The sequence below is a fragment of the Marmota monax genome, unplaced genomic scaffold (assembly GCF_021218885.2).
Source record: "Marmota monax isolate L192 unplaced genomic scaffold, Marmota_monax_Labrador192_F-V1.1 WCK01_AAM20220418_F8-fsc00145, whole genome shotgun sequence".
Taxonomy (NCBI): domain Eukaryota; kingdom Metazoa; phylum Chordata; class Mammalia; order Rodentia; family Sciuridae; genus Marmota; species Marmota monax.
The window spans coordinates 4,949,095-4,972,544 of NW_026695201.1; the positions used below are offsets into that span (position 1 = coordinate 4,949,095).

At 37.5% G+C, this 23,450-nt stretch overlaps 2 protein-coding genes across 3 annotated transcripts in view; one reads left to right on the forward strand and one right to left on the reverse strand.

Moving 5' to 3' along the window:
• Nucleotides 1–457: 457 nt before the first annotated feature.
• Atf6 (activating transcription factor 6) overlaps nt 458–23,450 on the forward strand; it is a 238,101-nt gene continuing 215,108 nt past the window's right edge. For both annotated transcript variants that reach the window (XM_046428915.2, XM_046428916.2), the window contains exons 1-2: nt 458–610; nt 16,836–16,912. In XM_046428915.2, the coding sequence (XP_046284871.1) occupies nt 559–610; nt 16,836–16,912 (129 nt within the window). In that variant the 5' untranslated portion in view covers nt 458–558. The remainder of the gene's footprint in view (nt 611–16,835; nt 16,913–23,450) is intronic.
• On the reverse strand, nt 10,526–11,888 carry LOC124082513 (alpha-endosulfine-like). The gene has a single exon (XM_046428918.2). The coding sequence runs from the start codon at nt 11,763–11,765 to the stop codon at nt 11,412–11,414; it is 354 nt and encodes a 117-aa protein (XP_046284874.1). The 5' UTR covers nt 11,766–11,888; the 3' UTR covers nt 10,526–11,411.

Below are 23,450 nucleotides of genomic sequence, written 5' to 3' on the forward strand. Positions count from 1 at the left end.
TTACCTCGGATACTGTGCCAGTAGAGACAGTTCTAATGAATGTGGAAAAATAGTTGTGCTTTTCTTTTATTCACTTTTACATATGGAGAATTTTTTACATCAATACAAAATTATAAGAAAAAACTAAATTGCGTTTATGGTTAGTCTCTAATTTTGTTCTGAGACACATGGGGTATGGTATAAGAAAGAACAAATCAGTATGTTCAGAAAGGAATTTTGCAAAATTTCAATTTTAATATTATTGATACAACTTACTTAACCGAAGCTATTTGCGTGCCTTCACCTCCCTCACCCCCCCATTAAAATAGGGGAACAGAAAATGTTAAAACTCCAAAAGAGAAACATTTACACAGAGATCCTATTTAGCTTTGCTGACTTTCTCTTGGCTCTTTCCTACTAGTCCCTAGCGCATTAGGAAGTTTGTCTTCATTCGGCCACCGTCTCGTCAGCGGTATGGAGTATTTTGTCCGCTTGCAGCCGCCGTCACAGATATTACTCACCGAGTTCTAGGACCCAGGAACTTGTGTTTTCGGGGAGCCGGCTGGTGTTGCCGGCACCATGGAGTCGCCTTTTAGCCCAGGACTCTCTCACAGACCAGATGAAGAGTGGGGTGAGTGGGATCTGCGAATGTATCAGGGGTGGCTCGAGTCCGCGTTTACCGATTTCTTCCTCCCTACTTCCGCCCACTCTTGGTGACAGGTGTGGATGAGCCTAGCCCTGGGAGTGAGGCCACTCGTTGCCCCTGACCATGGCCCTGGAATTGTCGAGCAGAACCGTTCGGCTTCTATCTTGGCCACAGTGAGAGCAAAATGTTGTCTTGACTGGAATTATTATCGTTTATTTTACTGTTTCCTTTGGGGAAGTACCAGGTGATGGTTTTGAGGGCGATTAGGAAGCGTGGGACAGGATGGCTGTGACCGCCAGAAAGCCTGTAAGCTGTTTTCTCAGACCGTGGGATGTGGGTGATGATTGTAGTGGTGTGTGTGTGTGTGTGGGTGTCCGTCCGTCCGCGCGGTGTGTCTGAAAAACTGTGTATGTAACAAAAAAATTCTCATCTCGCAGCTTTTACTTTTAGGGCTCTAGTCTGTCTTCACAGAGAAGCAAAGCACTCAAGCCCCTGACCTCGAGTCCCTGATTACCTAGATAATACATTTATAAACTGATACAGTCCTAACTGCTCTCCAGATAAAGGTCTGAATTTTTTGGTATGGATATTTTGTTTGGTTTTGACGGTCAGAAAGTATGGAATGGAACATAATGGGAATGAGAGAGAAGTAGCTTTGTCATGTAAGTCTTTAAAGGAAGCTCCTCTATTTACCCCGACCTGGGGTTGAGCCCAGGAGCCCTCTACCGCTGAGCCACATCCCCAGCCCTTTTTATTTTATTTTCCGACAGAATTTTGCTAAATTGCCCAGGCTGGCCTTGAACGTGGGATCTTCCGGCTTCAGCTTACCAAGTAACTGGGAGTATAGGCACGAGCCACCATGACTTATTTATTCTCCATTTGACTGCAAGACGTAATACTCTCTTGGGTTTTGGTATGAATTTGGGATTATGAGGGCTCTGAATGGAATCTGTAGTGGGCCTACAGCATTCACCAACTTTAGAATTTGGGAGAAAACCAGACTGATTTTGTTTTTCTCCCTTGAACCAACGTTCTCTGTGAGTGGAATTTCAACTCCATTTATTGAACCGAAGTCCTCATTTAATTTTCTGATGGCAGACATTTTTTTTTTTTAGACATTCTTTAAAATTATTGTATGAGAGATTTTTATTTCAGTCTTTGGGTAGATTTTCTAACAATTTCTGGAAAAACTGTTTATTCTCAATGCATTTTCCCAAGCCACATATATTAGTTACATTAACAATTACCATTTATTTAGCACTTTATTTTTGTCAGAACTGTACTAAACTCTTTTTAAAAAATATTTATTTTTTAGTTATAGGTGGACCCGATGTCTTTATTTTGCTTTACGTGGTGCTGGGGACTGAACCCAGTGCCTCACACATGCTAGGCCAATGCTGTACCTCTGAGCCACAACCCAAGCCCCTAAACTCTTTATATGCATTATTTTATCTAATCCTTACAATAGTTTACTGAGATACTGTTATTTTATAGATGAGGAAACTGAGGCTGAGAGAGAATTTGTGCTCAGAGACTTAGAGCTAGTGAGTGGTAGAAGCAGGATCAGAATCAGGCTTCTCTACCTCGAAAGCTTATGCCCCTAGTCTGTATCCTATATTGCTTTCCTAACTTTTTTTTTCTCCAAATTTGATTCTTCCTACAATGCCTTTTATCAACAAGTCTACTTCAGTATGTCAGAGAGTTATGATTTGTTTTCTCAGCTAGTTCATATTATATTTTCATGATATTTCTTAAACTATAACTAGGGGTATATTTCCTAATGTTATACTTTATGTTCTAATACCCAGAATCCACTTTCCTGACTCCTAGTTCTAATATTCTTTAATGGAACATTCAGTTCTTTGTTGTTGGATGAATGACTTTTTTCTCCTAAGTACCCTGCCCTTCCCCTCCCTGAGTGCTTCTCCTTACCGTTGTTTTCTAGGCTTCCCTTTTTAAATTCCTTTTCTTTGAAAACTTTAATTTCTTAGGTGTTCACTAAAGGGATAGATTTTTGCAAGCACTCAAGTATAAAACTACTATCTGCTAGTGTTTCTCAGTAAATATGGATTTGTTCTGTGAGAGTTGTTTGGGTGTTCAAATGCTTTACTGATATACTTGATTTTTTTTTTAAATATTAGAAGCTATATAGCTAAGCCAGTTGTGGTGGCACATGCCTGTAATCCCAGCAATTTGGGAGGTTGAGGTAGGAGGATTGCTAATTTGAGGACAGCTTCAGCAATTTAGTGAGAAAAAAAAAAGAAAAGAAAAAAAGAATTTGTTCTAATAAAATTGATGTGAATCTGAAAAAAAAAAAAAAGTAAAAGAAAAGAAAGAAAGGGCTGGAAATGTAGCTCAGTGGCAAAGTGATCCTGGGTTCAATCCCTTGCCAAAACAAAACTAACCAGATAGGTTTTTAAAAATCAGGTCCGATTAGATAATTTCTATTTCTTGTGACTAAGGACTTTAAATAAATTAAATAAAGTGATTATCTCAGAATAGCCCATGATGGAATGTGCTCCCTGCTCCTTTTAACCTGGGTAATGAAATTAAGAGCAAAGGTCTGCAAACATTTTGAAAAGGTTCAGATAGTAATTATTTCAGGCAATTGTGATCATGCAGTCTCTTGTAGCTACTCCTCTCTGTTGCTGTTGTATAAAAGCAGCCATAAAAAATGTAAATGCCAGCCTCAGCAAAAAGTGAGGTGCTAAGCAACTAGGTGAGACCCTGTCTCTAAATAAAATACAAATTAGGACTAGGAGTATGACTCAGTGGCTGAGTGCCCCTGAATTCAATTCCGAGTAACAAAACAAACAATCTGTAAATGAGCGAGAATGGCCATGTTCTAATAAAACTTGATGTAAATTGAAATTTGAATTTCACAGTTATTTTTATCTAGTACTTTAGAGTCTTTTTTCTTTTTTAGTATAGTTTTAGATTTACAGAATAATTGAGCACATATAGTTCTTCCCTACTCCATAAAATTTCCCTATTGGTAACATGTTGGCATTAGATTAACACTTTTGCTACAATAAAATAGTATTGACACATTAATATTAACTAAAGTTCATAAGGTTTACTGTGTGTGTGTGTGTGTGTGTGTGTGTGTGTGTGTCTGTTTTACTGCTTTCACTCTTAAATAATTCTAAACTTAAGGTTTTTTTTTTTTTGGTACTTGAAATTGAACTCTAGGGTGCTTAACCACTGAGCCACATCCCCAGCTTTATTTTTTTTTTTAAATTTTATTTAGAGACAGGGTCTCACTGAGTTGCAAGTGCCTCGCTAAATGCTGAGTCTGGCTTTGAACTCATGATGCTCCTACCTCAGCCTCCTGAGTTGCTGGAATTATAGGCATGAGCTGCCACACCTGCGCACCTTAATGTAAGGTTAATTCTTTGAGTTTTGATGGCCAAAGGAAAGTAACCATCATTACAATATCATACACAATAGTTTTACTGCCCCCCAAATTCCTTGTGCTTCACCTATTCATTTCTTTCCCGTTCCCTCTTCCCAAGTTCTCCTTCCAACCACTGATCTTTTCACTGTCTCCATAGTTTTGCCTTTTGAAGAATGTCATATATTTGGAATTGTAAAGTAAGTAACCTCTGTAAATTGACTTCTTTCACTTAGCAGTATGCATTTAAGGTGCCTCCCTGTCTCTTGTGGCTTGATACCTTATTTTTTCACACTGATTAAATTTACATTGTATGTAAATATCGTAGTGTATCAGTTCCATACTATATTAGTCTGTGAGGCTGCCATAACAAAATATCATAGACTGAGTGGTTTAAACAACATTATTTTGGTTTCTCACAGTTCTAGAGGCTGGAAAGTTCCAAATGGGAAGCTCCACTTTTGGTGAGGGCTCTCTTCCGGTTGTAGATGGCTACTTCCTTTTTTTTCTTTAATATTTTTTTAGTTATACATGGACACAATATCTTTGTCTTGTTTGCTTATTTTTTTATGAGGATCGAACCCAGTGCCTAACATGTGTGAGGCAAGCGCTCTGCCACTGAGCCACAACCCCAGCCCAGATGGCTGCTTTTTTAATGCATTATCACATGTCATTGGGAGAGAATTTTTTTTTTTATTTTTTGTTTGTTCTTTTTAGTTATACATGACAGTAGAATTTATTTTCACATATTATATATACATGGAGTATAACTTCCATTCTTGTGTTTGTACATGATGTGGAGTTATACTGGTCATGTATTCATATATGAACATAAGAAAATTATGTCCAGTTCATTCTACTTGTAAGGCCATGGTCCTATCAGATTAGGACCACACCCCTTATTACCTCATTTAACTTAGCTCCTAAAGACCTTATTTGTGAATACAGTCATATTGGGTGTTAGGGCTTCAATACATGGATTTGTCAGGATAGGGGGAACACAGTTTAGTCCATAGTACAGTTTTCATACCCATTTACCATCTAGGTTGGAAGCAACCTAGATGTATTTTATACATGTAGGTTGCTTTCAACCTAGATGTATAAAGCTGTTATAAAAGTGTGTGTGGGTTTTTGTGTGAATATAAGTTTTCAAATCATTTGAGTAAATACCAAGGAGCATGATATTCTGAGTTGTGTGGTTGGAGTACATTTTATTTTGTAAGGAACTGCCAAACTTTCTTCCAAAGTGGCTGTATCATTTTTTTTTCCCACCAGCATTGAATGGGTGTTCTGTTGCTCCACATCCTCATTAACATTTACTATTACCAGTGTTTTGGAGATTAGCAATTCTGATAAGTGTGTGGTGGTATCTCATTGTTTCAATTTGCAATTTTCTGATGACATATGATGTTGAGCATCTTTTTATAGCTTATTTGCTCTCTATATTCTCCCTCTCCCTCCTGCTTGCCTGCTGCCAAACCACTCTTTCTTTTTTGTTCCCCTCCACATAAGACATATGTACTAAGATCAGAAGTTTCCTCCCATTGTGGTTTCTTCTGTGTCTTCAGTCTCTTCTGTGAAGGTTCTCATTGCCTTCTGGTACTAACCAAAACCTGATGACACAGCTTTCCCTAAGTACCTGAGCAGTAACTTTTTTTATTCTCAAACCTTTTACCATGGTGCCTCTGAAGGTAGCAAAGGTCCTTCCTTTTCCTCCCCTGCTCCCTGAAAATATCTAGGTGTGAAGCTCATTTTGTCATAATATGTCATCCTCTGAGTCATTTTCACTCACTTTTTGAAAAATTTCAGCAACTAGCTTACTGTCACTCTCTCCAACATTATTAGATGATTTCAGTATTCTCAGAGAAGAACCTTCAAACATTTATTTCCTGGACCTGCGCTCTTGTTTTTTACCTGTCTTGGCTATTTACTCCTCTGATCATAAGCCTATGTGCTGTTATGTCCCATAACATGATCTCACTTTCAAAGAATCTAACTCTGATCACTATCTCCTGTCCTACTAGTTCACTCCCTTTAATATTCCAATTCCAAAAATCCTTCAGCTCCACTAAGATTTTTCCAGTTTTTCATTGTCTCTCATTACCTTCATGTCATCATTTTCCCCTTACCTGGTTAAAATACCATGGACATCATTGTAACTATTCTTTGCTTACACCTTAACATCCTTGTTGGTAACTTGTTGTGTAGGTCTCTTTGGATAAGCTACCAACCTTTATTAAATCTGACTCTGCCTACCCCATGCCTGCACTAATAGCAGAATGTAGCTGAAATTCAATCTATGCTGACTGGTCTTACTTTAAATTCATGATACTAACCTAAAGCAGGCCAACCATATTTCCCTGATTCTACTCTCTCACTTTGATGATTGTTTTATGAAGTTGCTTCCCTCCTCAAACCTCCAGCATCTTTTCCCTCATTCTTCAAATGAGCTAGAGCCAGCCCTTTCTCATGTGTTTTAAATTCCTCCTCATATATTCAAGAATATTGCTCAATATATTCTTCCTTCTGTTTCTTGCATCATTTATCCCTCTTTACACTAGATCATCTCTGTCAGTACACATGTAGTTAAAAAGAAAGGAAACAAAACTCCTTTTAGAAGTTTTTCTCTTTATTTTATAGCAGAGTTCCTTAAAAGTCCATGTTCAGTGATGCTAGTTTCTCTTCTCTCATGTCTCTTAAACTCACTTTAATCAGATTATATCACTCTGCTGAAGCTATTTATTTCTAAGGTCGCCACTGATTTCATACTGCTAAACCTAGTGGCCTATTTCTCATTTTGCTAAACTTATAAGAAGTAAACAAATAAATGATCAAGGTGGAGTCAGGTGGAAAAGCTGCCTATGCAAACTAAAAATAATAGCTGCCATAGTTTATTGCTGTTGAAGGAAATCCAAATATTGGTAGCGTGGAACTGGTGAAAAGGACATAGGAATAGGCAATAGATATTAGAGATACTATAGAGGTAACCAGTGCCACTAGTTTCTCATGAATTCTACAATATTCTATAAATATAGTCATATATTTATCAACTACCATCAGTTTGTTAACCATAGAAAAGCTGAAAGATCGGTACATTGATGACCTGTATTTTCCTTATCTAAATTTATCAGCTGTTAGCATCCTGCCACACTCTTTCAGAATCACACATACTTCATCCTCTCTCGTCATCTGAAAGTAGGCAGCAGATAATATGATACTCCTAAATACTTCACCATGAATTTCCTAAGAACAAGGAAATATTTTTTAAAAAATATTTATTCTTAAGTTTTAGGTGGACAGAATATCTTTATATTACATTTATGTGGTGCTGAGGACCAAACCCAGTGCTTCGTGCATGCTAGGTGAGAACTCAGCCCCGAACAAGGAAATATTTATTTTTAAAAAGCATGAATTTAGGGGCTGGGGTTGTGGCTCAGCAGTAGAGTGCTTGCCTCGCACCTGTAGGGCCATGGGTTCATTCCTCAGCACCACATAAAAATAAGTAAATAAAATAAAGATATTGTGTCCAACCACAACTAAAAAATAAATATTAAAAAAGCATGAATTCATACTAATACTTAGGGTTCAAAGCCAAATCACAGGGTTTATTCTTACCTTCATGCATTAAATATAGTCATGCACCACTTAACAACAGGGACACATTCTGAGAAGTGTTGTGCAAACATCATAGAATATGCTTACATAAACTAGATGGAATAGTCTACTACACACTTAGATTATATGGTATATCTGTATTTAGTGACGCTTATTGCTCCTAGGGCCATGATGAACAGAAGAACAGGAAATTCAATTAAACAAGAGAGAAAAATGATGCAGTTGAGATGCAGTAAACATGAGATGTATGAGGTGTCTGCTAGTGGAACATGGTGTTGTTTTTTTTTTGTGTGTGTGGTACTGGGCATTGAACGCAAGAGCACACTAACTCTGAGCTACACTGCCAGCTGTTTTTATTTTTTGAATTTTGAGACAACATCTCACCAAGTTGCCCAGGCTGGCTTCAAACTTGGGATCCTCCTGCCTCAGCGTCCTGAATTGCTGAAATTACAGATGTGTGCCACTGCAACATGGTGTACTGTTTTACAGTAAACTTTTTTTCACATATGGAAGGAGCATACTCTAAATTAATGATAAAAATTATAGTAAATACTAAACTAGTAACATAATCATTGATTATCATTATCAAGTCTTATGTACATTGTATATATAATTGTATATGATATACTTTTATAGAATTGGCAACAGAGTAGTTTTATTTATATCAGCATCTCACTAACACCTGAGTAATGCATCTTACTAAGATGTAATGCATCATACTAAAACATTATGATGGCTATGATGTCACTAGGCAATAAGAAGTTTTCAGCTCCACTATAATCTTATGGAATGACAGTTATATAGCTGGATGTTGTGGAATGAGATGTTACTGTACATGACTATACTTGCATTTCTTTTCTTTTACTATGAGAATTCTGATTCCCAGTAATATCCTTTGTTTTTATAGCCTTAGTTTAGCTGATTCATTGAACATAGATTGAAAGAGGGCAAGACAAGAAGCTGAGGGACTACTTGGAGGCCCCTGTAAGCAATCCCCATGAGTTATAATGGTAGCAGTGAAAGTAATGATAAATGGCTAGTTTATGAATATATATGCATGTGTATACATTTTTAAAATTTTTGAAGTACTTTCAAACATACAGAAAGTTGTAAGAACAGTACAAAGAAGTCTTGCATGCCCTTCACACTGCATTTGCCCCATTTTTCTTTCTTCAGAGAAAGAGGTATTAAATACTATAGTGTATAATGCACCTCCAACCTAAAAAATAAAAAGAGAGAAAAACAAACCAATAAGTGTACTTCCTATCTTGGAGTTTCAAGAGAGGGGACCTTGACTTAGTAGGGTCCTCGATATTCCTGAAGGAAAAGAATTTCAGCATGTCAGAGACACAATTTTTTTAAATACTTTTAAAATTTATTTTATGTCGTGCTGAGGATTGAACTCAGTGTCTCACACCTGCTAAGCAAGTGCTTTACCACTGAGCCACAACTGCAGACCTCAGACAAAGTTTTATTTGGGAAAGCAGAGAAACATTTAAGGGAGAGTGCAGGCTATTTCCAGAAGAAGAGACAGAAACCTCTTGGTGTAGGGTATTAGTATTTATAGAAGGGACAGTTGCTAGGGGCTGGACTAGAGGAGGATCCCCGGAGGAGTTACACCATTTTGTACCAGTTTTTCTAGTGCTTGCACATTACTCTCATATTACTTTTTTTTTTTTTTAGGCAAGGGCATAGATCAAAGGTATGGACCAAGGGTACGGGCTGGGTTGCTCAAGAGTTTCAGTGGTTTGTGGGCATTTTCTGCATTCCAGTGGTTTATGGGTGTTTCCTGCATTCAACTCTTTATGAGTGCTTCCTTTGAGATTTGGTCTATCTTTCTTTATATATCCTCAAATCCCCATCTCATTATCATACAATTCTTCCAGTCAGGAAGTAAACACTGATACAATACTACCATACAATTTACGGATACCATTCCAATTTTTCCATTTGTCTTATAATGCTTCTTTCCCCTTTCTAGTGTGGGATTCCACCTGTAAGTACATATTGCTTTTACTTGACTTGTCCATCAGTGTCCTTCTATCTGGAATAGTTTCTTGGTCTTTTCCTGCCTGACATGACTTTGACAATCATGAAGAGTACAGGTCTTTTATTTTAGAAGATGATCCTAAACCTAGGTATATCTATTTTTTCCTTAAGTTCAAATTTAGTCCATGTATCCATGAAAGAAATGCCAGAGAAATGATGTTATGCTCTTCTCTTTGCATCTCATTTGGAGGCACACTATGCTGATCCATCACAAGGTGATGTTCACCTTGGTCACCTGGTTAAGTTTGCAGTCCGCCATGTTTCTCTGCTGTAAAGTTGTTGCCAGCTTGCCTGGCTAGCGAGATGAGCTTGGGTTCAAAGGAGCTGGCTATATCAATAACTAAGAAAATGTCGAAGAAACCACGCAGCACATGAATATGAGTTTCTAAGAATGAGGGTAACTCAAGGGTTAGCTCCATGCTGGGCAGGGCTGGAAATAGCAAGAGAGTGAGCACACCTGAAAACCTCCTATTTATTGGGGAGAAGACATTTGATAGAATATTCCACCCAACTAAGGCAAGGGGTAGGATTTCCCAGGGTGAGCTCTTGCTTGGTGATGTCTTATGGTCAGCAGATTAATTGACATCTTGGCAAGTCACACTCATCTCAGGTGCTGTGTGGGATCATAGGCAGAGTGAGAGGAAGGCCACATTTGCGTCGCACAGTCCAATCAGCATGCAACACCAGACCAGTCCCTTCATACGTTCAAATATGCATAGCTCACACACACAACCCATGGATGGCTTGCAACATCAAGTCATTGTTTCTCCTTTTGTATTTTATTACTATTGGGGTGAGATAATCTGACATGACACCAATATCCTATTCTTTTTTTTTTTTTTTGGCCTTTCTCACTTTTGGTTTTATGATGAACTATCACAAAGTTTTTCTGCTGGCAGATACAGAATTTTAGGATCAAATCAGTCTTATACATATTTAACTATTTTACAGATGAGGAAACAGAAATGCTGAGAGGCTGAATGACGTTACCAAGTTATACAACAGTCTGCCAACACTGAGTCAAACTAGAATCCAAACATCTCTGACTCCTGAATCAGTGCTCTTAGATCCACTACTCAACAAAACTTTCAAAAGTAACATGCTGGAAGAGAGAGAGTAGGTGCCCATTTTCCATCAGAAATGTTCATCAAAGTTTACATCATTTGCAAGCCAGGATAAACTGTAAGAGATACTAAATAAAGGAGGTTAAGTGGGCACTATAGTCGTAGGCAAGCAAATCGGTTTTCCTTTTTGCGGGTTCTCTAAACCTCCCATAATGAAAACATGAAGCAATAGCAGCCTAACGGGACAAAACACTTAGAAGCACAGAAAACATGTCTCAATCTACCTTTCCCAACTATGTCAGGTTAGTCTTAGGATGTTAAACCTGCCACATTATTCCCAATCTGGAGACATTCTCTTTTAAAAAGGAGAAATCATCTCTTTCCAGTTTCTCACAAAAGAAAAAGTATGCAGCATTATCCAATCCTAGTCTTTCCTATTTCTGGGCACCTACCTGGGCTACAGTGAGGGTATGGAAGTCTCAGCCACTAAGAAACAAACTCAGAGCCCCTCTTCAACCTACATTACCTTCTCAGTATCCCCCAGCAGAATCTCAAGTCCTTCCTAGCTAGCACGCTGAGAAGATGTGACTATGTGCCCATTCCATCCCTGCCTACAATATATAAGAGTCCAGAGGGTGAGGAAGGGAAGGAAAGGGGTCCCAGGTTACCCCGCAAGCTTGCTGGTGACGAGTGAGGACTTTCTCTGGGGCAGATCCTGTGGGGTGGGGATGTGGTCACCAGTCACCAGGTTCTTGTCTGGTCCTGCACTCGGCAGCTGCTTATTCTTCATCTTGGCTTTGGCCATGTTGTAGTCTCCTGAGTCAAAGTACTTTTGCCCTTTTTGAAGTCTCTTCATGAGGAAGTCAGAGCCTCCAGGTTTTTGTCCTAGACTTGGATATTTGGTCTTTAGCTTTGCCTCCTCAGCTCTCTCAGGGAGAATACCTTCTTTCTCTTGCGTGTCCTGCTTCTCCTCGCCGGTCTCCTCCGCAGGGTTCTCTTCTTCTAGTTTCTGGGACATGACGGGACCGGGACTGTGGAGTGTAGGGGACCCGGGTAGTTAACCAGAGAAGGGAAGGGGGAGGGGAAACGGGGACAACCTGCGCTGCTGCTTTGGCTCCTGTCACTATGGTTGCTCAGTCAAAATGGCTCCTATTCTTATTAAATCTCTACCCACCAACTTTAGCTTCATCAGTAATTCCAGTCTGTATTTCCTACTGCTCTAATGGTTGCTAAATGGGAATTATCTATCTCTGTCATTCTGTCTACATTCATTAATTTGCAAGTAATACTTGTACTGTAAGAAAGAGCCCTCTCTCTTTCTTTATTTCCCTCTTTCTCTTTCTGATTTATTGATTCCTTTTTTGGTTCAGTGTGTTGTAATCTGATACCCTTATTTTATTGTGCAGACTTTCCCAGATTTGACCTCTAGGAGTCCATTTATATTGGTGTCTTTGATCTTTTGATATAGTCCTGTTATTCACTGAGAATTTCCTTATTTCCTAACACAACAAGATTTTTTCAGGTTATTTTGCACTTTCTCTGTTTCAGCTCTGGAATCAACCATTTGTCCAAAGAGCTTGGGTTTAGTGGAGGATGGTTATGGGGAGGCAGGGGTTCTTCTTCCTGCCAAGGAGGGTGTAAGCCACCTAAGAAATAAAAGTCTAGAATAATTAGTAAAGAACAAAAGACAAAGTCAGAATTAGGTTTAAAGGATTGGAACACCTGATAGGTCCAGTCCACACAGGAGCTGGAGCTAGACAATTAGAAAATGGCTCCTGTTGTTTATTTAAGAGGTACATCAAAGGCAGGGGTAAGGTTTCAAGGGTGGAGTCTTGCTTTTGATGTCTTATAGTCAGCAGATTGATTGGCATCTTGGCAGGTCACACCCATCTCAGAAGGGCTGTGTGCCTGCGTGGTTATAGCAGGTCATCCCATCTCGAGTACTGTGTGGGACCTTTGGCAGAGCTCACAATGGGTCTGGGCAGCAACCAGAGGAAATGTCCACTGGAAGTTCCCAGACACCTGTTTATTAGGCTGTGATGTGCAACAGTCCACACACAGCCCATGGATTGCAATAGTCCACACACAACCCATGGATGGCTCTCAACAGATGGTATTTTGTATCCAAGAACTGGGCACACAATAGTTTTTTTTGGCGGGGGGTTCTGGAGATAGAATTTAGGGGCATTCGACCACTGAGTTACATCTCCAGCCCTATTTTGTATTTTATTTAGAAACAGGGTTGTTACTGAGTTGCTTAGTGCCTTGCTTTTGATGAGGCTGGCTCTGAACTGGTGTTTTTCCTGCCTCAGTCTCCCTAGCCGCTGGGATTACAACAGGTGTGTGCCACCATGCCTGGCCACATAATAGTTTTTTTTTTTTCCACTATTGTTTTATTGCTACTGAAATGTCATTGTTGGTAGAACCACTTAATAAACAGAACTAAGAAATGTATGTATGTATATGTTAACACACATATCCAAACATCTGTAACTACCTGTGTGTGTATGTATATATTTTTAAAAGAGTTCATTTACTAATACTTCCAATTCCACCCCAACATCTTTTTTTATTATTATTTTCTTTTTTAGTTGTAGGTGGACACAACACCTTCATTTTATTTTTATATGGTGCTGAGGATCGAACCCAGTGCCTCATGCATGCCAGGCAAGCACTCTGCCACTGAGCCCCAGCCCCAGCCCTTATGGTATTTTTTTTAAATTGAAAATATTTTATTTAACCTACTGTATCTACAATGTTGGCATTTCAACACACATAATAAAAATAAAAACTAATAAGATATTTTGCATTCTTTTTTCTCACTAGTCTCAAAATCCAAAGTGTGCTTTACCTCTAGACTGTTCTTTTGTTTTTCTGCTTCGTTTTTAAAACTAATTTTTTATTGGTGCATTTAGTTATATGTAATAGTGGGATTTATTATGCAATATTTGGATATGCACTTAAAATAAGGTCAGTCACCTTCCCCAGTCCCTTCCCTTCCTCTCCTCTCCTCTTTCCCTCAATCTGCTTGTTTGCTGAACTGACCTATACTACATCTTTATAAATAATTATTTTTTAATTGGTGCATTATAATTTTACATAATAATGAGATTCATTATGCCATATTCATTTATGCGTATAACATAATAATGATCAGTTTTATTCTCCAGTACCTTCTCTTTTCTTCCTGCTTATGGTTCTTTTAATCTTTCCCTTTTCCATGTTTTTAATTCCTTTTTTAGACAAGGAGAAATCAGACTCGAGTTATTTTAGATTTAATCATTTGCTCTGCCAGTTAAATATATTGCTAAATGTACTTACTCTGCTAACTACTCAGGCTGCCTTTTCCATCTGCCACTCTGTTCTCTCTCCCACTAATCCCATTTCATTGGTGGCTGGAACATGCTGCCACTTCCCCTTCTCCCATACAATCAATCCCATTTCTCTGTATACCAGGTACACTGTACAAAACCCCATCACTCTCGTTGTTCTACTTCCTCTGAAGCTGACTTCTCTTTATTAGGAGGGATATGGACAGGAAGCGAAGGAACAATGGAAGGAATTGGAAGGAAGCCATATTATGGATTTATATTTTGAATATAAGGCTGACAGAATTTGCCGGTAGATTGAATGCAAAATGGGAGAATAGACAATAATTCCAAGGTTTTTGGCCTGAGCAACTGGGAGAATTGACTTGTCATTAACTGAGATGAAGATAGAACTATTGTTTAATGGAGGTGATCAGGAGCTCAGTTTGGGATGTGTGAAATTTGAGATGCCTTTCAAACACACAATAGGAGATAACAATATTCCATGTGTCCACGTTTCTTGAAGTGTGGGGAATATATATTTGGGAATGTTTGGCATATAGATGCTATTTAAAGCTATGAGAACTGAATAGGAACCTGACCCAAAGTTGAAGGTAATAAAGGAGACAGATTCAAAATAAAGGCAGAGATGCCAAGATTTATCCTGCCACTGGCATCTGCAGACTTAAGTAAAGAGTTAGTGCTTTTAGCAAAAGCAGCTTCTCAAAGTCCCTGTGTAAGCTCAGGGACAAGTTCATGTTTGGGAGATGAGGACCCATTAAGGAAGGGGCAACAAATGAGACAGGAGAAAAACAAGGTTAATGTATTTTGGAAAGCTAAGTGAAGAAATGTTTCATTTAATGTGAAAGGATCTACTGTGTCAATTGCTGTTGATAGGTCAGGTAATTTGAATACTACAAATTTACCATTTAATTTAACATATGGAAGTCATTGGTGACATTAATTGTGTGTGTGTGTGTGTGTGTGTTTGTGTGTGTAGGGAGGAACCTGATTGGAGCAGGTTCAAAATCAAATGGGAGGAAAGAAATGAGAGACAGAGGACATGGAGAAACTCTCAAGGAGTTTCAGCCTACCTGTATGGTCATATAGCCACAGTCACCTACTTAGTTTATCAGCTCTGGAGCTGAGTTTAAGGTATCTGTTTCTTAGAGTTGTATTATTATTGCGTGTACCTTGCTAATGCACACATACCTTGATAATTACACATAGTAATAACTTACTATATATACAGTTTTTTACTAGTTACTATTTATTTATTTATTTTTTAAAAAACAAACCCACCTTTAATTTTTATGCAGGAAAAGACAGTTTTTATTCCTGATTTTGAAATAACTAGTTACTATTTTAATTTGGTAAAATGTTTGTCATTGGCCAAGAAAGTAATAGGCTGGCAGTATAATTTATAAACATGTATAGTGAGGAAATGACCAGAGCAGTTTCAGTGGTGTGGTAATAGAATATACAGGAGGACCTAGATATGTTTGTTTGCTTTTTGAGTTAGGGTCTTGCTGTTACCTAGGCTCACCTTAAATTGAGATTCTTCTGTCTCACCCTCCCTGAGTAGCTGAGATGACAAGCATGCCCCACCGTGCCCAGCTCAAATGACCTAGATTTGGAAACCTCCTCAAAGCCTTTGAAATTCTGAAAGTGTTAGAGAAAACTTTACAGATTATATGTTGATCAGTCATCTTGGGCCTTGATCTTTTTCTACAAAAATTTCAATCTAGTTTATTGAAGAATTGTTTTCTTTCTTCTTCTTTTTTTCCCATACTAGGGATTAAACCCAGGGGGTCTTTATCAGTGAGCTACATTTCCAGCCCTTTTTCTTTTTTATTTTGAGACAGGGTCTCCCTAAGTTGCCTAGGCTGGCCTCAAACTTGTGAATCTCTTTTGTCTCAGCCTTCTGAGTTGCTGTGATTACAGGAGTGTGTCACCATGCCTGACTTGAGGAGTCTTTTCTATACTCATATTTTTCTTATAATTAAGCCTCATTAAAAACTTGGGATGTAGTTCAGATTGCTGAAATGAATCCCCCCACCCCCGCTTATTGAACCCATGGTCTGTACATGCTAAGCAAACACTCCACCACTGAGCTACATTCTACATCAACTTTGTGTGTGTGTGTTTCGGGGGGAAGTATTGGGGATTGAACCCAGGAGTGCTCTACTATGGAGCTATATCCCCAGTCCTGTTTTGTTTGTTTTTTTGAGAGAAGGTCTCTCTAAATTGCTAAACTCTTCCTGCAGCCTCTCAAGTCAGTTGGATTACCAGTGTGTACTACACAACCAGTCCTAGACCAATTTTTATTATCTAGATAAGAAAATTGCTTGTACACTTAACTGAAGGCAGAGATGGCAAACACACAATGCATGTATATTTTCCACAATCCTCTCCAAGTATCGTTGCTGATCAACCACATTATTTTTTTGTGCTGAGCCCAGAGGTATCATCACTATTTTTGTTTGTAATGTTCCAGAAAGTTACTGCCAGTTATTCCAACATGACGTACTATAAAAAGCCTTTTTGAATTCCTAGTGTAAGGATTTAGTCTATAAGATGAAAATTATATGGAAAATAATGCATATAATGCATATAATGTTGAAACTAGCTTTGAATTGTTTGTCATTCACGTGACTCAAATTTATCAATAAGAGTAGTGGCTAATGAGAAATCCTAGCAAAGCTGGAGTAACAGATACAGTGTTTATTCTCTTGTCAGATCATTAAATTAACAATTAATCTCTCTTCTTTTGTTTAAAGATTCTACCCTGTTTGCTGAACTTGGTTATTTCACAGACACTGATGATCTGCAGTTGGATGCAATAAATGAGACTTATGTAAGTGTTTGTTAGAGGAGGAATGATGAATAATGTGATGTTTGATTTTCACCCTAATTATTGCAAGAAGGTTTCAGGATAACTGGTTTAGGCTAATAATTTAAATTTAAATGATGTTCATGATCAAGTATGAAAGTAGTCATTTTGTAGTTAGTAAATAGGACAGTACAATTTCATTGATCTTGGTATGGGAAGACTTGTATTCTAAGCTTGGCTTTAGGTGTGGGTAACCTTGGAAAAGTCACTTAATGGCTCACTTCTTGTTTTTAGAAATACTTTACTGCATAAGGGAATTGGTGTGATATTAAGGGGTTTATGTGAGTCATGGACCCCGTCAAGTAGAACTTACCAACTTCTTTTTTAAAAGTTATATATTCTTACTGTAGAAAACTGAAAATTAGGTATATCCTTATTTTTTGCCTTTGATTATTTAGAAGTCTATGTAAAAGCTATGATAGTAATACCTTCAGTTCTCAAAAATTTCTTAAATTTTCTTTTTCCTCTTCTTGATGAGTACGTATGAAGTTGATTAGCCTATGAAATTTTTAACTTTGTCTTGTTCTGTATAATGAATGAGATGCTGCTGTACTTGGGAAGTAATTCAAGTGAGCACAGTAATTTATCAATCAGGTTGAATATCACTTTATTTATTTATTTATTTATTTATTTATTTTTTTGATACTGGTGATTAAACTCAGAGGTGCTTAACCAATAAGCCACATCCCCAGCCCTTTTTTATTTAGAGACAGGGTATTGCTGAGTTGCTTAGGGCTTTACTAAGTCACTGAGGCTGGCTTTGAACTCATGATCCTCCCGCCTCAGCCTCCTGAGCCACTGAGATTACAGGCATGTGCCACCATGCCTGGCTGAATATCACTATTTTTTAAGCTCTTATTAACATGAGTATAAAAATATATATGCTTACCCAGTAAATTTCAGATATATCTCAAAGAATGACTTAGAATTGTTTTACTATGAATCAAGAGAAGAGAAAGAAACTCATGTTATATTTTTAAAAATCAGCGTGTGGGATTTTAATGGTTTTGTTTACTCTTTGAGATATTATAGATTATGACCTGCTGATTAAATTGACTTTTCTTATTGGCTGGTGGACTAAGCAACTCTGTTTCTTTCATAACCTCTTGGTCCTGCCACGCATGGTGGTGTTCACCTATAATCCCTGCTACTCAGGAGGCAGGAGGTTTGCAAGTTGCAGGCCAGCCTGGGCAATCTCAAAATAAACGGGCTCAGTAATAGAGCACTTTTGGGTTAAATCCCTAGTACTGTAAACAAACAAACAAACAAACCAAAAAAAACCTTCTAGATACTGTTTCTTTTAAATATTATCAAGAAATGGTGTGTTAAATTTGAAAATTTCTGGGAAATATGATTCTGATTTTATAATTCACATTTTATTACATTATGGAAGTTGCTCAAAGTCAATTCCTTAATTTTTCCATTATAACATGAAGGAATTGGATTAGATGATTTCTTAGGGTCCTGGTATATCTTCCTTCTTCTACATGATGGAAGAATTTCCCTTGATAAGTCATAAGTGCTAATGTGTTTTATCTCACATGAAATGGGCCTGTTACATTTCCAACCAGATAGAATTCTTTTGTTGTAGAAGGTATTTGACTTTTTGGTTGAAGACTGATCAAGTCAGAACCATCTGTGAAGTCAGTTATACCAATCAATGAACATGTTTAAAAGGACTGCTAGCATGAGGGCCAGCAGCATTATTAAATTTACTAAGAAAGTGTAAGTATTTTTTGGTTGCTACAAGTCTGCTTAATTTTTTTTAAAGCTCTGTCCCCGCTCCCTTTTTTGTTTTGAGTGGTGATCCTGGGGATTGAACCCCGGGCCTTGTGCATGCGAGGCAAGCACTCTACCAACTGAGCTAGATTCCCAGCCTAATTTTTTTTGATATGTAAGTTCAAATAAGAGAAAAAAGTGAAAGGAAATTGATTTAATCAATTTGATTGATGGTTCTTTCATGACTTAAGTGTATTTTTTTTAATATTTATTTTTTAGTTTTAGGTGGACACAATATCTTTATTTTATTTTATTATTAGTTGTTCAAAACATTACAAAGCTCTTGACATATCATATCTCATACATTTGATTCAAGCGGATTATGAACTCCCATTTTTACCCCATATACTTATTGCAGATTCACATCGGTTACACATCCACTTTTTTACCTACTGCCATATTAGTAGTGTATGTTGTATCCTGCTTCCTTTCCTATCCTCTACTATCCCCCCTCCCCTCCCCTTCCCTCCCCTCCCCTCTCCTCCCTTCCCATCTTCTCTCCCTTCCCCATCTACTGTAATTCATTTCTCTCTCTTGTTTTTTTCCCCTTTCCCCTCACTTCCTCTTATATGTAATTTTGTATAACAATGAGGGTCTCCTTCCTTTACCATGCAGTTTCCCTTCTCTCTCTCTTTCCCTCCCCCCTCTTGTCCCTGTTTAGTGGTGATCTTCTTCTCATGCTCTTCCTCTCTATTCAGTTCTTAGTTGCTTTCCTTATATCAAAGAAGACATTTGGCATTTATTTTTAAGGGATTGGCTAGCTTCACTTAGCATAATCTGCTCTAGTGCCATCCATTTCCCTGCAAATTCCATGATTTTGTCATTTTTTAGTGCAGAGTAATACTCCATTGTGTATAAATGCCACATTTTTTTTTATCCATTCATCTATTGAAGGGCATCTAGGTTGGTTCCACAGTCTAGCTATTGTGAATTGTGCTGCTATGAACATTGTTGTAGCAGTGTCCCTATAGTACGCTCTTTTAAGATCTTTAGGGAATAGTCCAAGAAGGGGAATAGCTGGGTCAAATGGTGGTTCCATTCCCAGCTTTCTCAGGAATCTCCATACTGCTTTCCAAATTGGCTGCACCAATTTGCAGTCCCACCAGCAATGTACAAGTGTACCCTTTCCCCCACATCCTCGCCAGCACTTGTTGTTGTTTGACTTCATAATGGCTGCCAATCTTACTGGAGTGAGATGGTATCTTAGGGTGGTTTTGATTTGCATTTCTCTGACTGCTAGAGATGGTGAGCATTTTTTCATGTACTTGTTGATTGATTGTATGTCATTGTATAAATCTTTCACCTCTTTTGTTAGGTTGATTCCCAAGTATTTTACTTTTTTTGAGGATATTGTGAATGGGGTGTTTTTCCTCATTTCCGTTTCAGAAGTTTTGTCGCCGATATACAGAAATGCCTTTGATTTATGCGTGTTGATTTTATATCCTGCCACTTTGCTGAATTCATTTATTAGTTCTAGTAGTTTTTTTGTAGACCCTTTTGGGTCTGTTAGATATAATATCATATCATCCGCAAATAGTGATAATTTAAGTTCTTCTTTTCCTATTTTTACGCCTTTAATTTCTTTCATCCGTCTAATTGCTCTGGCCAGTGTTTCGAGGACTATATTGAATAGAAGTGGTGATAGAGGGCATCCCTGTCTTGTTCCAGATTTTAGAGGGAATGCCTTCAATTTTTCTCCATTCAGAATGATGCTAGCCTGAGGCTTAGCATAGATAGCTTTTACAATGTTGAGGTAAGTTCCTTTTATCCCTAGTTTTTCTAGTGTTTTGAACATAAAGGGATGCTGTACTTTGTCGAATGCTTTTTCTGCGTCTATTGAGATGATCATATGGTTCTTATCTTTAAGTCTATTGATGTGGTGAATAACATTTATTGATTTCCGTATATTGAACCATCCTTGCATCTCAGGGATGAATCCTACTTGATCATGGTGCACAATTTTTTTGATGTGTTTTTGTATCCGATTCGCCAGAATTTTATTGAGGATTTTTGCATCTAGGTTCATTAGAGATATTGGTCTGTAGTTTTCTTTCTTTGAGGTGTCTTTGTCTGGTTTCGGAATCAGGGTGATGTTGGCCTCATAGAATGAATTTGGAAGGGCTCCCTCTTTTTCTATTTCCTGAAGTAACTTGAAAAGTATTGGTTTTAATTCTTCTTTAAAGGTTTTGTAAAACTCCCTGTATACCCATCTGGTCCTGGGCTTTTCTTGGTTGGTAGTCCTTTGATTGCTTCTTCTATTTCATCCATTGATATTGGTCTGTTAAAATTGTGTGTATCCTCCTGATTCAGTCTGGGCAAATCATATGACTTAAGAAATTTATCGATGTCTTCACTATCTTCTATTTTATTGGAATATAGGGTTTCAAAATAATTTCTAATTGTCTTCTGTATTTCTGTAGCATTTGTTGTGATATTTCCTTTTTCATCCTGTATATTAGTAATTTGAGTTCTCTCTCTTCTTCTCTTCGTTAGCATGGCTAAGGGTCTGTCGATCTTATTTATTTTTTCAAAGAACCAACTTTTAGTTTTGTCAATTTTTTTCAATAGTTTCTTTTGTTTCAATTTCGTTGATTTCCGCTGTGATTTTAATTATTTCTTGCCTTCTGCTATATTTGCTGTTGTTTTGTTCTTCCTTTTCTAGGGCTTTGAGATGAAGTGTGAGCTCATTTATTTGTTGGTTTTTTCTTTTTTTGAGGAATGACCTCCAGGCAATGAATTTCCCTCTTAAAACTGCTTTCATTGTGTCCCATAGATTCCGATATGTTGTGTCTGTATTTTCATTTGTCTCTAAGAATTTTTTGATTTCCTCCTTTATGTCTTCTGTAACCCATTGATCGTTCAGTAACATATTGTTCATTTCCATGAGATGTGTGATTTTTCCTTCCTTCTTTTATCGTTGATTTCCAGTTTCATTCCATTATTATCAGATAAAATGCATGGTATTATCTCCACCCCTTTATATTTGCTGAGGGTTGCCCTATGGCATAATATATGGTCTATTTTTGAGAAGGATCCATGTGCTGCTGAGAAAAAAGTATATCCACTTGATGATGGTTGATATATTCTATATATGTCAGTTAAGTCTAGGTTATTGATTGTGATATTGAGTTCTATAGTTTCTTTATTCAACTTTTGTTTGGAGAATCTGTCCAATGGTGAGAGAGGAGTGTTGAAGTCACCCATAATTATTGTGTTGTGGTCTATTTGATTTTTGAACTTGAGGAGAGTTTGTTTTATGAATGTCGCAGCACCATTATTTGGTGCATAAATATTGATAATTGTTATGTCTTGTTGGTAAATGGTTCCTTTTAACAGTATATAATGTCCTTCCTTATCTCTTTTGATTAACTTAGTCTTGAAGTTGATTTTATTTGATATGAGGATGGCCACCCCTGCTTGCTTACTAGGACTGTGTGCGTGGTATGTTTTTTCCCAACCTTTCATCTTCAGCCTGTGTATGTCTTTTCCAATCAGATGTCTCCTGGAGGCAGCATATTGTTGGATTTGTTTTTTTAATCCATGTTACCAGCCTATGTCGCTTTATTGGTGAGTTTAAGCCATTAACGTTTAGAGTTACTATTGATATATGATTTGTACTTCCAGCCATGTTTGATTATTTATCTTTTTTTTTTTTTTTTTAATTTGGTTTGTTTCTCCATGATTAGCTTTCCCCCTGCTCTCTGGCTTACTGAGGTACTTCCCACTGTTGGTTTTGGTTATTGTTTTTCATTTCTTCCTCGTGTAGTGTTTTGCTCAAGATGCTTTGCAATGCTGGTTTTCTGGCTGCAAAAAATTCTTTTTTAACTTTTGTTTATCATGAAAGATTTTTATTTCGTTGTCATACCTGAAGCTTAATTTTGCTGGATACAAAATTCTTGGTTGGCATCCACTGTCTTTCAGAGTTTGAAATACGTTGTTCCAGGATCTTCTCTCTTTCAGTGTCTGTGATGAAAAATCCGTTGTTAACCTTATTGGTTTACCCCTGAATGTAATCTGCCTCCTTTCTCTTGTAGCTTTTAATATTTTCTCTTTGTTCTGTATATTGGATATCTTCATAACAATGTGTCTTGGCGTTGGTCTACTGTGATTTTGTATGTTTTGTGTCCTGTATGCATCTACAATTTGTACATCCATTTCCTTTTTTATGTCTGGAAAGTTTTCTATAATTATTTCATTCAACAGGTTGTTCATTCCCTTGGTTTTAACCTCTATACCTTCCTCTATCCCGATGACTCTTAAGTTTGTTTTTTTTATGTTATCCCATATCTCTTGGATGTTTTTCTCGTGATTTTTTACCAGCCTTCCTGAGTTGGCTAGACTCTTTTCAAGATGATCTATTTTGTCTTCATTATCTGACGTTCTGGCTTCTACTTGCTCCACTCTGTTAGTTATACTCTCATTTGAGTTTTTAATTTGGTTTATAGTTTCCTTCATTTCTAAAATTATTGTTTGATTTTTTTAATAATCTCTATCTCCTGATAAAGATGTTTATTTGCTTCTTTTATTTGCTTGTGTATTTCATTTTCAATGAGTTCTTTCATTGTTTGAATTTGCTGTCTCATATCCTCTTTAAGATTCCATTCCATCTGTCTAAGGTATTCTTTGAGTTCTTTATTTGACCATTTTTCTGATGCCTCTAGGTCCTCCTGTATATTTAGGCTGTTCTGCATTGTTTGTACTCCTTTTCTTCCTTGCTTTTTCA

Bases quoted from the DNA above. Each gene is read 5' to 3' on its own strand.
- LOC124082513 (XM_046428918.2), bottom strand. From the start codon at position 11,765: ATGTCCCAGAAACTAGAAGAAGAGAACCCTGCGGAGGAGACCGGCGAG.